Source organism: Pleurodeles waltl, chromosome 6, assembly GCF_031143425.1.
Source record: "Pleurodeles waltl isolate 20211129_DDA chromosome 6, aPleWal1.hap1.20221129, whole genome shotgun sequence".
NCBI classification, from domain to species: domain Eukaryota; kingdom Metazoa; phylum Chordata; class Amphibia; order Caudata; family Salamandridae; genus Pleurodeles; species Pleurodeles waltl.
The window spans coordinates 189,345,824-189,362,194 of NC_090445.1; the positions used below are offsets into that span (position 1 = coordinate 189,345,824).

At 43.8% G+C, this 16,371-nt stretch overlaps 1 protein-coding gene across 1 annotated transcript in view; it reads right to left on the reverse strand.

Moving 5' to 3' along the window:
- Positions 1–12,276, reverse strand: part of DUSP3 (dual specificity phosphatase 3) — a 323,437-nt gene extending 311,161 nt beyond the window's left edge. Inside the window, exon 1 of the mRNA XM_069237779.1 lies at positions 11,897–12,276. Within this exon, the coding sequence (XP_069093880.1) occupies positions 11,897–12,018 (122 nt within the window). The 5' untranslated portion in view covers positions 12,019–12,276. The remainder of the gene's footprint in view (positions 1–11,896) is intronic.
- Between the last annotated feature and the right edge of the window lie 4,095 nt (positions 12,277–16,371).

Genomic DNA, 16,371 nt, shown 5'->3' on the forward strand with positions numbered 1-16,371 from the left:
TAATAGCATTTGATTTACAGGCCCTGGGCACCTCTAGTGCTCTGTACTAGGGACTTACTAATAAATCAAATTTGCCAATCATGGATAAGCCAATTACATACACATTTTGTAAAGGAGCACTTGCACTTTAGCATTGGTTAGCAGTGGTAAAGTGCCCAGAGTAACAACAACAGCAAAATCAGAGTCCAGCACACATCAACAACCTGGGAAACAGATGCAAAAAGTTAAGGGAGACCACGCCAAGGATGAAAGGTCTAACAACCTTTTTAGCAACAGCAGGGATTTGGGTTCCCAGAAAAGCTAGTGTTGGACCTGACATCCTTGGCATGGCTTCTCCTGACTTTTTGCCTTTAGACCTCCTGTTCTGCTGACCTCGTTTTTGCTGGCTTTAGGACTCTGGGCTGTTTACCTCTGCTATCCAGTGCTTAAACATGGTAACACTGGCATAACGAGAATTGGCATATTTCATATACTTATAAGACACTAGCAAGGTGCACTATCTGTGCCCAAGGCCTGTAAATTAAATGTGACTAGTTGGTATGCAGTACTGAATGTGTGACCTACTTAAGTAGCCCTTCAACATGTTCAAGACCTGCCATTGTAGATCCTATATGTACAGTTTTAAACTGCCATGCCAACCTGGCAAGTTAACCCTCTTGCCAGGCCCAAGCATTCCATTTTAATGCATATATATCACCCCTAAGGTAGGCCCTGGGCAGCCCAAAGGCAAGGTGAAGTGTATTGAAAAAGCAGGAAATGCACTTTTATGTTTCACATATCCCAGTAATGAAAAACTCTTACATTTTGTTTTCACCAATGCAAGGCCTTTCTCTCCCATACAAAAACATTGGAATTACCTCATTACATTTAATAAGTGCAATCTGCAATTGGGTAGGGATGGGACCCCCAGGTTTGGGGTCTCTGCAATCACAATTTAAAATCACAAATCATGGTGAATTTGAATTTTAAATTGTAATTCCAAAAATGCCACCTTTAGAAAGTTGGTATTTTAATACTTTAACCAGTTGGTGCCTTCTGTCTGTCTCTGAATACACGTCCGGTGTGGGTGAAACCTGGGCTTTGTGCATTCCCTCTAGACAGCCACACACAAAGGGAGCTTAGGTTCCCAGCCTGATGAACCATCCTGGGCAGGATGGGAGGGGGGAGCTGACACTTACATCGGATAATGGTTTGTCCTGTCCCCACACAAAGGGCTTCATACCCCCAGTAGTAAGTCTGCAGCCAGGGCAGGAAGGGCAGAGACTCTGCACGTCAATGGCCTCTCTTTGAAGTCTCCCCTACTTCAAAGGCACAACTGGTTATAGGTTCTGCACCTCAGACACCACAAACTCAGTACACTTCTGTACACTTATATGGATATTCTGCCAGGAAGAAGAAATGCTCTGCTGAAAGGACTGCCACTTTGCTGGACTGCTACTCTGCTGGGCTCCTGCTCTGCTGAACTGCTGCTGCTTGCTGCCCTCCTTGCCTGGGGAGTGAGAAAGACTGGACCTGCATCTTTCCAACGCAAAACCAAAGTGACTCCAAAGGCTTGCTGGCTTGCCTCTGGTTTTCTGTATTATCTGGTACACAAAAGACTTTCAAATCACCTGCTACAGCACCTGGACTCTGCCAACTGTGAGTCTTGCCCTGCCAAGTAGTGTCAATCCAGTTCTGGGTCCCTGGAAGTGGGTATAACGTGCTGCTCCAGTCCAAACCAGCGCATTGCTGCTGTTGTGCAGATGGGAACCAATGTGTCGCTCCATTGAGCGAATCAGAGTCGATGTGTCACCTCCCTAGCATGGATCGACCTTGGTGCATCGCCTTCCGAACCGCCGCATCGCGGACCCAACGCATCGCCACCGCTGCATGGAGAAAATTAACACATCTTCACTACTGCATGGGAAGGATTGACGCATTGCCTTCACTGCGGGAATCAACACCAACACCTGCCCCCGGCATCTTCAACATAGACAGTGATACTCAAGAGAAGCAACATATTGCTTTAGAACTGCCATGTCACATACTCATCAATTTTCTTTTGGGTTCTGCGTCCTTTGGCAAACACACATCAGACTTGACACGAAAGCAGAAACACTTACACAGGCAACGCACACAAGCTGCTTCTGGAACAATACAGGCAAGCATAGCCTATGCGCAATCTGATGCTGTGACTTGGAAGTCCTAGACACGAACTTGGAGTCATATGGTAAGCATACCTACAGTAACACTAGTGGTTGATAGTAGTTCACATGGTAGGGATTACTTTTAGACCTTTCACATGATAGTTGAGGGATCCAAAGATAACTGGGATAAAGACTAGAATCTAAAGGGACCTCCAAACTCATAGCATGCGAGTAAATGTACTTTAAAAGTAAGTGACCTTTTCCCTCTTCATTTTAATGGTCAAAGATATATGGACACACGCTGTCAAAGGTTGATTTACAATATCTGAACCAAACACAAACCCATACCAAAACATTTTTAAATGAGGAAAGCCACTTAATTCCTGCACACTTAAAAATTATTCACACAAGTTGAAAAAAAAAGAAAAAGTTTGTTATGTGTAAACTCAGTAGAGCCCCTGGCCAATAAGGACAGAGTTCTGCAGTATTCACCAATCCTGGCTTGCTTGTGCCTAAGGTGGGGCTATCCACATTTTCTCTACCAGAAATGGTGGCCTTTGTTCTATTGTATCAGCTAATAGTGTAGTACTTGTCTGTATACCCTCAAGTCTATCACTAGCTTGTGGATAAATCATCTGTCTTTAAACCTTATGCCTGCAACTCAGGCTCAAGACCACAGGATACAGACACATGTAGGGGCAAACAAAGATGATCTACGCTGGTACATAAACAGTGGTAATACTGGACTCCAATGAAGCTTCCTATTGCCTGCCTAGACCTCTGCCCCTATGAGACATGCCAGTCTTCAGATTTGTTACAGCCCATGCAGTCTGGTCAAAACTCCAGTTGACAATAAGGCCTAGGTAAATTTATTTTGCATTTGATGCTCTAGGTGTGCCAGATACGCCTAGATGTGTGTCCTGGGTCCACAGTGCCACTGGAACCAAGCTATACATGGCTGAACAGCCCAAATAAGGGTAAAATCGGTGCTGCGTTGCTTGAGTTCTGGATCGGGATGAACCTGGCCTGGCAGATGGGGCTGGATTGTTCCCATGAGGAGCAAGGTCAAGACTGATTTACATATGGTTGAGTACAAACTGACATGGCATGGGAGGGTACGGGGTGAAAAATAATGGACTGCAAATCGACCTGAGCGATTGCGAGAAGCTCAGATTTATTCAAGCATTCCATCCACAACTTTGTTTTTTTGGCACCTTGCAAATTTGCCATTGTTGAGAACATGCTACCAGTGGATTTTCCCTGAATCCCTAGAGGTGGCGTTTTCACTTGCCACTCCATAGGCCACAGTGATTACGGATTAAATCCATGTACTGAAGGTAGAAGTAGATGGTTTCTCTCCCTTTTTGGTTCGAAAGGTGATCAAAATGCTAATAGGGTTCGTAAGCAGTATATAAATGTCAATACAATCTAACAACACTGAACACAGACAGTACAAAAGACAGAAGCAAGGGACAAATTAACTGTGAGGTGGCCTGGTTGAAATTGCACATACAAGAATTATTAACTATAATGCATTCATAAAGAACGTAGTATAAAACAAGCTCTAAAATACACAGTTATATTTCTATCTGCAGATTTTAGATCTACAAAATGTGCTGCATTATTGAAAAGGTCAATATAGTGCGAGTATAGAATTCATTATAAAATGATCTTGAGTGAGTCCCTTATGGCAGTCACACATGTATGTGGAAAGAGCTTATCTGCATGGAAGACCCGTGCCACGTGTGACACCTTCCTCACGTTCTGGCCCGTTACAGCGTGGCACTTTGCATGCTAGGGTTTTTTACCCCATTCTTACAGTGTAAACATTCGAATTATGAGGCCTAGAATGTGACAAGCTGTTGACTAAAAAGCCAAGGCTGGCAGATGTCACATATTACCCGGAGCCACTTGGCAAGTTATGATACAACAGTGGACAGATGCATAAGGAGAACGTGAAAGGATGGGTGCACATGGAAGCACAGCCCAGACACTGAAGACTGAATACGTTTGTTGAAAAGCCCACAGGCTACAGGGACATAAAAACTGTAAAGTTGGAGGGAACAGAAAATGACTTTCGTGGGAGCACTGAAGTAAATACTGATGGAGATGGAGAGTAAAAACTATCCGAGCTGAATGGATGAGAGAGAGCATCTGACCAGACAGAACATCCTGAAGGCAAGGGTGGTCAACGTTGGTGACGCAAAGGACTTTGGGGCTAATGGAAACCAGAAAAACAGTGAGAAAGAGGAGATGGCAGAGGAGACAGCGACCCTGTCAACCATATAATAGGGGGTGTATCTGAGGTATGAGAAAGAGTGCTTGAAAGGGATACAGAAAAAATCGTTCCTGGGTAAGAGAGGAGCTAGAGTACTCGGGGTAGATTGGATGATAAAGGACACATACAGCAGGTGAAAGAGATAGTGCAAGAGAGCAGAGAGTTCACAAGAGCAAGTGCCCGAGACGTACGTAATGGATGGAAGAGAAAAGAATAGCAGGTGTTATGCCTTAAATAGAGATGGATTTAGAGAATGTACAACATGGTAAAAGAGAGGTCATTTCTGACCGCTATAGTACATTTTGCGAATAGGTCAGAGGAACTCCAGCTCCTCAACTAATTCAGTTTAAGACTTTTGCCTAGATTTACTAACAATTTGCATAGGGTTTCTGTTATTTTTGTAATGCAAACCTAGTGCAAAGTGTTGTTGTAGTACGTGTTTTCTAAGTATGCACCACTTAGAATATGGTGCACTTAGAGGTCGTTCCACGGATGGTACATGGGCATTCCCATGCAAACACCAATGGGTTTTGTGGCACATCCCTATCTACTATATCACTGGTAGACAATGATTTGTGGCAAAAACATATGCTTCCTCGAGGCAGGCATAACAGTACAGCAAGTTTTAAAACTTTTTTCCAAACGTTACTATGTAGGCCCCCTTCCAGTACAACACATATACTTGATAAAACACATTCAATAATGCACGTGTGTGTGCACTGGTGCATGGCAGCCTAGAATGCCCCAGCCCAGGGAGAGAGGAAGCAGAACCATACCTTTGTAGACATGGTGCCGTTTTGCACTCTCTCTTTCAGGCAGTGCCTAGTCAATTTCATGGATACACCACAAACTAGCTGCGATTCCCCACCCACTGGCTTGAACGAACCACTTCCTAATTAACGCTGTCATCCTTAGGATCCAGTTCACAATCCTTCCTATGTGCTTCACCAAGATCAGATTCACAAATTACCATGTCATATTCCACATATTTTGTCCTACATAGACCCTGACTTAAAGGGAATGTTTGCTAAATCATTAATCATACTTCTGATAAAGTTGAAAGAATTATTGATTTACTGTGCTTGGCTTTAGAGCTCTAGACACATGGTCTTTCCAGTTAAACTAATTCCTAGGACACATTTAACACGAACAAAAGCAAGACTGAAAGTGACTCCAAACCAGGCATGTGCCAATATATACAGAATTGCTTCTCCTTTTGTCTGCAGCATATAGCCTTTATTCCGTATTTATTAGCATCGACTGTAAACACATATCTTGCTGTCATTAAAGAAAGTAACGTAGGCCAAGCTGAAATGTCTGAAACCAAATCCCATGCTTAGTTACCCATTCAATCACTGTGCCCCATTCATTCATTTTTTCAGCACTTCTTGTAAGCGAAATATACGACAAACTTTGCATTATACTCACATAACCCTAAAGAGCGACTGTGATCAGAATTTGCCTCTTAATCCCATAAAACCTATTTCTTTCAAATTCTTACAATCTGCCTATTCCCACACACAGGGGTGGCTCCTCTGATAGGGTGGAGTAGCGTCGCCCTACTGATTAAAGTGCCCCAGATAAAAAATAAAATGGTAATAAACATTATTACCATTTTACTTTTCATTAACTCCTCGGCAAACTCACTTCCCGAGAGGAGTATCAGGATGGGGCGGGCCGCTGCTGAGTGTCAGCAGCAGAGAGAGTGGTGGGCTGGGCACTTTAAGTTTAAAGTGCACATGTCTCGTTGGTTGGCTGTCTTGCGATGGCCAGACAAACATGCGCAATTTGAATCTCTCAACCCAGCTGTCTTTTACAGCTGGGTTGAGAGCAAACATAGGCCTCCAGTGCCCTTTGGAGCACTGAGGGAGCCCACTACATCCAATCTTGGGGCTGCTCTCATGCTATGAGATCAGCGCCAGTATTTGTTAGGGCAGTGGTTCCCAACCTTTTGGCTTCTGTGGACCCCCACTTTATCATTAGTGGATCCTGGGGACCCCCACTGAATCATTCTTAAAATCCGGGGATCCCCCACTGAGTCAATACTGAAAGCTGGTGACCTAATCTGTTAATCTTATTTAATTTCCTAAACGGTCATGGACCCCCTGAGGAGGCTTCGCGGACCCTCCGAGGGGTTCCCGGACCACAGGTTGGGAACCACTGTGTTAGGGGACATGGCTGTGCCCGTGCTGGAGGAGATAAAAACACCGGGATCGGAATGAGGATGTGCAGGAAGGTAAGTGTCTAGGGGCCAGATGTAGCAAAAGAAAATTTTGCGAGTTGCAAATTGCGAGTCAGACCGACTCGCAATTTGCAACTCGCAAAATTGTATGCAGAAAGGTGTCTCAGACACCTTCTGCGACTCGCTATGGGGTCGCAAAGACCCACCTCATGAATATTAATGAGGCGGGTCGCATTTTGCGACCCCATAGTGAGTCCATGCACTCACAGGGATGGTGGCCTGCTGGAGACAGCAGATCTCCATGTCTGTGACTGCTTTTGTAATAAAGCATTTTTTTTTATTTATTTTTTTATTGCAGCCCGTTTTCCTTAAAGGAAAACGAGTTGCAATACAAAAAAATTATGAAACCATTTGGTTTCATTTTTTCAGAGTAGGCAGTGGTCCATTGGACCACTGCCTGCTCTGAAAAATTATTTTTAGCGACATTTTATGCGAATGAGTTACCACCCACTTGAAGTGGGTGTTAACTGCGAATTGCCTTGCGACCGCTTTTGCGTCACAAAGCAATTCTGCATCGCGGTGCAAGTCGCAAATAGGAAGGGAACACCCCTTCCTATTTGCGAGTCGGATTCACATTTTGCCAGTCGGTACCGACTCGCAAAATGTGAATCAGCATTGCGATGGCCGTTTTGCATGGCGCAAACTGCGTTTTTCGCAGTTTGCAACATGCAAAACGGTTCCTACATCTGGCCCTGATTTCCTATTATTAAAAGGAATTTGATGTCTGTAATTGTAAACACGCTCTTAATCGGTGACATGCATTACATGACCGTTTTAAACTTAAACATTGTATCTTTAAAAGGATAACGTAATGCATGTCGGCATGAATGCAGTTAACATTATTTTTTAGTGCATGCACGCTCCACTCATTTGCCCGCCCAACCCCTCTCCATAGCTGACAGCCCCCACTGCTCACACAGCAATATAGAAAAGGTCCGAAGGTACAGTCAGGTTTCCAATCAACTGCCTCCCAACACCAGAAGTATGCATCAAACCTTGTGCTTCATCTACATGGCTCCTCACCCGAGTCATGTTGTACACTCCATGAAGTATTTCAAATCCCTGTACTCATTTCCAACAACTTATAGACACACTCATGAGAATCTCTTCACCTGCGCTTGGGATGCAGTATCATACAAAGTATTCTTTAACGGTCCCATTCCATATTAAGATGCCTTTAAGGACCTGCAGTTTTGTAAGTAATACCTTTCCCCGGCAAAGAAGCATTATATGCAGAGCTATAGTAGGCCTTTACAACTGCTAGCATCCATTAGTAATGGAGCTCTAAGCATTATACGTCAGCAACCAATGCTTTGGCCTCCATCTCTTTCTCCTCGATGTTTCTTCCAGCTTCACCTTTCTTTTGCCACGGTCTAATAAATGTTAACAAACTATTCTCTCCTTTCACTGGCAATTCAGTCCTTGTCTACTGCAGGACAACTATAATTCCACACGCCATTTGCTTCTACAGTTATTACCCGAGTTGTTTAATTTGTTCTTACTTCCTTTGTCCTAACTTGTCATATCTAATTCTTTTTTTGGTTGTACCCCTTTATCTTTAACTTCAAAATACAGTTAGATTTTTCCAACAGATAGTATAAACGGGGATTAAGGTCCAATTATCTAGTTGAAAAAATACATTGTGATGCAAACATTGCTAAAGAGGCTGCGAGTTGCCTCTACCGGTTCCACTCGTTCAACTGTATTTCGATTACCACATTAGAGAAGTAGACAAATGTTGCATCTGTCTCTCCAAATGCATCTAAATCATCCTTGTGCTCAAAAGGCAATATTTTGGTGGATGCCGAAATACTCGCTTTACCTGCAGACATCAAAAAGGTAGACACCAGAACTGTGCTCTTCTGGGTCTAGAAGTCATTCTCAAACACTCTGTACCACTGTTTCCATGGCATGATGGATTTCCAGCATGAGTAGACATCACATATGTGGAGACAAGACACGCTCTGAGTTGTAGGAAACGTTCCTAGTCTTGTGCACAGAATGAATACAGCAGCTATTAAAGACAGCTGCATCACTACACTCGACCTTTCCAATCCTCGCCCTCAAGAATATTTCATGTAGACCTGAAACGTGTAAGACCAGGTATTTCTGTGACCTTTACCTCATCACCAACACATTACTGTGGCGTTTTGGATGAACTATGTCATATACAGGTCTTCCCTACTCGAGCCTCAAAAGGCGAATGCTTCTCTGCAGTACCATGCTACTCCGACTCTACTGCTGTGATCCTTCGAAGACTAGGTTTAGCAGTTTACACTGTATCAGTGACGTCACTTCCTCGTCCGAACTTCATGTTCTTTGAGTGAACATTATCACATCACATTACGTGCCTCTTATTCATCAACATATCCTTGGAGGTGTCCAGGGCGTGTCATTAGCACATTTTCCTGGTTGTCAGGCCAAACTGGTTCCGCTGGATTGTACCGTGGCTTACGCGCCTGACTGAGTCACATAAACATACTGCCCTTCAGACACAAATGTCAGCAAGGACAACACAAGCCACTGTGTTTCCTCCTGGTCACTAGGCAGTGCAGAATGTCCTAATTCAGAGTTGTCCTTGTGGGGTAAGAGATGCCCCGAGTAGATGAAACAGTGTCTCTCGCACCAGCGCAGCGTTTTTATAAAACAGACGACTGCTTCCGGCTATATAGTTATTCATGGACCCACTCCCTAGCTAATATCATAAAGGAACTGCCCACTCAGTATGTCTGAAAAAGCCTTCCCGTGGGTCCAGTCACTTTTGACTACTCACGCCTTCCTAAGCGTAAGGACCGCCTGTTCTGCTCCAAATACCACTTTTCTCACAATCGCATATTGTCTAGCGTGTTGAAACCACAAGGTGCACTCGGCCATCCGTACAGGGAAATCCAGCTACATTACAATGGACAGAACGGCTTAACCTCAAAGGTTTGCTTTCCTAATCGCTAGTGTCCTATCGTCCCGTAAAACGCGTATTGTTCTAATATCTGACAAAGGCCCTTCATATGAAAGAGCTACATATCATTCTAAGCACATCCAAAATATGTCTGCTCAGAGATCCTAGCTAGCGTGATGGGTTGCAGTGGGTCACGCTGCCTTTCAAGTAACTTGGACCCTATCCATAGTGTCAAGTGTTTGCAGGCCGATGCTCTGTGGACATTGTGCCGGTTTATAGAGGGTTGCCAGTGTCTTGAATTGAATTCGACATGTCATTTCCTCAGTTCATACCACCATTGTTATATTAAAATGTCTTACACAATACTGCTGAGCAGGGATGTTACAAATCACCCCTGGGACCAGAAAGGACCACCATCGTTCCACTATGTACGCTGGTTCACAGTGCTTGAATATTATCCTCACACACGAAAAACCATTCACAAATTGTTCCAATTCTTCTATCGACGGGCTATAGCAGGGGCAACGCTTCCAATAGCACATCTCACTTGCTAGCAGGGGCGACCTTTCCAATAGTGCAGAAGGTAAAGTGTCACCGGGACCTAAAAGAACTGAGGGGGCACTAACCCCTGATTAGGGGTGTATTTTCTTAACTAAGCAACAGTTGGCGGGGAGGGGGGTGTTTGCATTGCTTGCACTTAAGTCCATTGCATCTGACGCTTGCTAAGCTTGCTGGTTGTTAACAGAGTGTGATACCGATCATAGAAGCCCTCCCTGCACAGTGAAAGGCTGGGCAGAGGCACTTAAGTTCAGCTGTAACAGCGAGATGTCCACCCTGCATCCTGCAGTAAGCTGATAAAAGGCCACGCCCTTCCAGGATTGCTGCACTCCGAGTCCAAAGTGAACACCTAGTCAGTCAGTCACCTAACCAAATGTAAATCTCAAATGCTCCAGACGGCCTGAACTTCAGGAAGTCTTCTGGGTTCGCCAAGGCAGGCCTGGTCTAGTTGTTTACTGAAAAACTCACAGAAACGGTATGGACATTATTCTCCAACTTTTCCTGAAATTAAGGTTCGACACCGCCACTTGTCGATCACCGGATAGACCAACTTTCAATTCTTCCCCTACCATGATCAAACACTGACGATGGGTGACATTCACTGCTATGAATACATTTAGCAAATGAGGCACGCTTGAAAAATTGTGTCATTACATTTTGCTGACTGAACTAGAAAGTATAGCGCAGGTCACACCTGCTCCTCCCTGGGTTATTTTTATATATTTGCGGCACCGTTCGGGTTTCTTCCGGACTGATTTCTGATCCTCCAGTTTTTTCCTCCCCCACGGTGACAGAAATAGCCGCTTACTGTCCTCTACCTGTCCGGTGGGACCTATGGCTCAAAAGCCCGCGTTCGGTGTTGATGCATGCGAGAGAAATGAAGGTTATCACTGGGGAGGACCCGTCAGACCCGCGTCAGAGGCATGCATCATACCAGACATGCTGTGCTTGGGGTGTGGGAATGTCTAGATGGCAAATCAGTGTATCAATAAATATATGCAGGGGATTGCTATAAGTGTAATAAATGGGGCTGTGTGTTTAGGGAAAAACGGAAGGGCGAAGGTATGGGGAGGGGGGCAGATGGAAGGGCACTCAACACAAAAATGTCCATGTGACTGATGAGCACCCCGTGACGTGATCTAACGGAAGTTCTTGAGTGTGCATCCGGGAGGACCAGCTTTCTCTTTTGATTAAACAGTGTGATCCTGGTTAAATGAGTTCATTCTCATCTATCTCAATTTTAACTGCAAATTTTGCAGGGGTGTATGGGAGCAGGCTAACCACCAGATTTAAGTGCCATTCTCTTCACTGAAATTGATGGCTGCATGCATAAAGGCGGCGGGAACATGATGGTTAGGGGAATGGGCTGGGTGTTTATATAGTCGTGTGGGTAATTGACAACTAGACGATTTGGAGCTATATGGCATAATATGTGTTTCCCTAATACTGAAAAATTGTGTGACCTTGGTCATAGCGCGTTTTCTTCCCGTGCATCACTATGTCTAGCTACCAAAATTGGGAACGCTTAAAAAAGTGACACCAATATCAAGTTTCCTTTAATACATCATCGGCGGTTAGTTTTGAGATGTGTCTTCGTGCTTTTGCATGCAATGTAAGGAGTCATTTTAATGCTGGTGTGAGGGGCCAAAGTGGTCTACCTACTGCCGGGCTTGTGCCATTGACAAGCTTATGCAGTCCCCAGTGTAGAGGCAGACTTGTCATTCATGGAGAAGGAGGGGGCGTTTGATTGAGTGCAGCTCCCCGTACGGCAGTAACAGGTGCATGCCATTACTCACGCATTGCCCACGTAGATCCGGGGGTAGACCTCGTTGAAGTGTTGGCTGGGCAGGCTGTAGCAGCCACTGTCGTTAGAGAGCAGGTCGTTGAGTTGCTGCACGGAGACCTGGTAGTCTGACATGGCTGGTGCATGCAGCAGGTTGATGGAGGTGGTGGGTTGCTTACAGTTGCTCCTGTGTACCGGGGTTGGTGCTGTCGGCGCCAAGGGAGGGGAACACGAATCCTCTGGCACCCAGAAGGACTCTGGACAGCTCCCTCTGCCCAGGCAGCACACAGGGGGCCCAGTGCCCTTTCAGTCCTCCCAGCCCGGGCACTCCCCCGAGTCAGTCCGCCTCTCCCTTCAGCATGCAAAGCACCCAGCTGCAGTATTGCCAGGTCTGGCTGAGAAAACAGGCACAATCGACAGTAAAAACAAAGCTCAACCTACATAATGATAACGATGGGCTATGCAAGTTACCACAAAGGTGGAAAGACTCTCAACAACATGCTGGACTACAGTGCTTTATATGGGAAAAAAGTACAGGTACTTCACCAAATCAAGCCCTAACGTAGAGCTGGAGTTTTGGGTTGGGATTAGGGGCGGAGCTCATTTAATGGGAATGAGAATTCCTCAATGTGCAGCTAGAGTTGCCACCTGGCCGTTTTTCTGCCGGCACCACTGGTCTTTCTAAAATCACCTAAAGTCGGTATTATTTTGCCCTTATCTCTACACACTTCAAACTGCAAGTATAAATAGAAAGCACTTTTAAAAGTGCTCTGGAGCTTATACTTAAAGTACACAAAGGCAGACAAGTCATGCTGCAAACAAATATGTACTGTTTTGTTTAAAGCCCTATCCCGAGTGGCATTTGCAGAATCCTAAAACATCATCAAATGATTGTATTTTTCTCTTGTAAAGGTGGCAACCCTATGTGAAACTCTGCATTATGAAAGCTATTTATGCCGTATGCATCTTGGGAGTGTTGTTTTATGTTTTGTGCATCTAAAGTGCTTGAAATAAAAATCGAGCTAACATAACCTAAGATGTACTGTCTTCTATTCTGAAGTGAAGTGAATACACTGTGAGAGCAACTGTATTCAATGTAGTAGTATTATGAGAAGATCCTCAAATGTCTTACGCAGTAAAAATGTTTCTTCTTGCATGTTCCTTATTGATGCATATCCTGACAACCATGTACATTCTTAGTAATGTATGAAATCCTTTGTCTAAAGTCCTATAGAAGAACATACTTTTCCTCTGTAACTAGGGCATCCCAATCCCCATTTAATAAGGCAAATATATGCTGGATTTGGCATTGAAGTTAACAACGTTCTCTGTAGTTATGATTTGTATTCTTTATAGATAGTCATGGTTGTGAGATGTTTCATGTATTCTGATTAACAATACTTTATATAAAACTCCTTGAATCTTGACCCATGTCTGTCATTCTTACTGAAAAGGATACGTTTCTGATTCACAGTTTGGGCTCTATAGAATTAAAGACGGGTTGAGTCGGGGAGCATCAATGTCCATATAGGGACTGCACAGCTCCAGGTCCAAGCGGTTGGCGTGCCCTTGGAAAGGTTATGAGAATACTGGTTTGTGCACCAACACAGCATTACATTTGTCCTTGTGTATAAAATAATTAATTTTTTGAGTAGCACTTTCCCTCCAGTGCCAACCAGAGAACAGGCTCTTTCAACATGATGATCTCCTTAAGGTTGCAGTATCCTAACAATATCCTCATGCATACCAGCGAAGTTTTCAGATTGCTTATATGTGACATATTCATGTTTCTAGCGTGCTTATGTGTGCCATTTCAATGCTCATGTGTGACACTTTATCACAAGTATACCAAATCATAGATTACCATGTTATCAAATAAATTTCAAAATTTTACGTAATGCAAGGCTCTAGAAATGCCTGAAATGCTTATAATTTGCATATATCTTCATTGCAAGACCTGCAAATTATTGTGCTGCATTGTAAGGAGTTAGCGTCTGCCTTGTAAATACATCAAGGCATGGCAAGGCTGTGGTTCAGCTGTGACAAGTTTCTGTCCCTGAACAAATAGGGCCCATTCCCCATCCTGAAGCATGATACTTTTATTTGTTACTGGATTTTGTATGTGATATCAATTGCATTCTGGAATTTTTAGTTCCTTTCTATTGGTTGTTGGCTACAATGTGGTGCAGGTCAGCAGCCTCATTATACAAGTCCCTCAATGAAGGTGAGTGTTGATGATCTTTGAACTATGTTAATTCCAGTGCTGGGCAGAAAGTCCAACAAATGGAGATCAAGTTGAAGATGAGGGTAAAACACCTGACCCCTATTTTTGATTCTTTGGAGGAGTAGAGAAGTATTAAAGTAAAAACCTGCTTTGAATGTGCATAAGGGGGAGGTTGTTGGATTATCTGCAATGTTGCAGTTGCTCCCCGTTGGAAATTGCCATTTCTACAGGGTCATCCCGAAACGTTTTGCCTTCCTCCTTCCATTTTTTGCTGAATTCGTTTTTGTTGGCCTTAAAACTCTGTGCACTTTACTTGGCATTTAAACCCCCTTGCCTAGCCTTAAAGTCCCCTTTTATTACATATTAGTCACCTCTAAGGTGGGCCCTAGGTAGCTCATAGGAAAGGGTGCAATGTAAGTAAAGGTAGGACATGTACATTAAAGTTTTAAATGTCCTGGTAGTGAAAAACTCCTAAAATTATTTTTCATTACTGTGAGGGGTACCCCTCCCATACCATAGGATAACATTGAGGAATCCTTATTACAGTTAATAAGCTGTAATTCCTCATTGAGAAGAGGTAGATATATCATTTTTGGTATCTATGAAATTGTAATGATAAACTCTCTTTAATGGTAAAGTTGATTTTTCATTACAAGTTTGAAAATGCTACTTTTAGAAAGTCAGCATTTAACTGCCCTCAGCCCTTTGTGCCTGCAGCCTGTCCGGAGTCACATGAATTAATGTAACTGACAGAATTTGTGAATTCCTCCTAGACAGTTGCACAGTAGTGGGATTAGGTGTGCCTCAATGGACCATTAATTGGCTTGAAGGGGGGTGCGGAGCTGAGCACAGCCCCACTTGCACATGGATAGGCTGTGTCCTGTCTCCTCACAATAGGCCTAACAACCCTTTACTCCCAGTGCAGTCAGCTTGGAGTCAGGATGTTCCAAGAAGTTCAAAGAACATTCCTAGAAACTTCTCCCATCTTCTAGGAAAAGGGCACCAGGGTATAGAAATAGGACCTTCAGACCCAATCTTCAGTTCACTTCCGGGCCTGTGGAAGGGTTCTCAGAGGACTGTCTGTTGCTCTGACCTCCTGTGTACTCTGCCACACTGCTGCTGTACTTCAAAGGACTGTTGTCAGGCTTTGCTGCCTGGAGCCCACCTTAAACCCTCAGAGGCCAGCCCTGATACTGAGCCCTGCTTCTACTCCTGCATCCAGCCCTACCATAAATGACACCAATAGACAGTTTGCTGGCCTCCTGTTCAGAGCCACCAGGACATAGCAGGTTCCCACCATCTTGAACCCACACCTGGACCCAGCCCAAATGAGTCCTGACCCCCCCCAAGTGGTCTCCATGCACTCTTGTGCCCTTGGTTGTGGTTGTCCTAAAGGTGGCCAGATGTCTAGGGTTGGCACTTTTCTCTTTTAGGCACTATTTTGAACCTTAAACTTAAAGATAATCATTACTCTGGTTCTACTGATTGGATTTGTGTTGTTTTGGTGTCACATAATTTATTACAATTTACTCGATTTTTCTAAATTGGTGTGGGATTTTTCACTTGATTGCTGTTTGTCTGCTGCATAAATACTTTACACATTGCCTATAAGATAAGCCTCACTGCTTTTGGTGCCAAGCTACCCAGGGCTAAGCACAGGTTGAGTTAGTGACTTTTTGTGGTTTATCCTGCAAGGGATAGTGGCTGATGCTTGACCAGGGCTCAGACCGCAGTTAACCAACAACCCAATTTTTTACACTACGAGAGACGGTTATGTGTGGCATGTTGTGGAGATTTTTATAAACAGACTTTTCTACTGAGATATGACTTGTAGCTTGCGCACATAAACAATCTATAGCAATCCAAACTCTCACTTTTTTCATACACCTCTAATGCTGGCAGAGTGAACGCTTTATGCTTTTGTGCGTTATGTCACTTATGTTATACAGATTCATTTCTTTAGAATTACTTTCAAAATTAATATCTCAAGTTTGTTCTCTGCCCTTATAAAATGACATGAACTTTTCATCAATCATGACTGTAATTTAAAGATTTTATTGTTACAATTGTTATAATTTTCGGCAACTTGTTTTTGAAAATAATCCACATTTTGGGCAAAAAGGTTTTGTATTTGCAAACTGTCATTTTAAAGAAGAGACCTGCTTTCTCAGTGCAGCGTTTTAGAATGTATGCTGGCTCACTGCCACAGCTACAGTCTGGCCCCTGAAATAACATGACAGTTGTTTATTAGGCAGCACACTAGT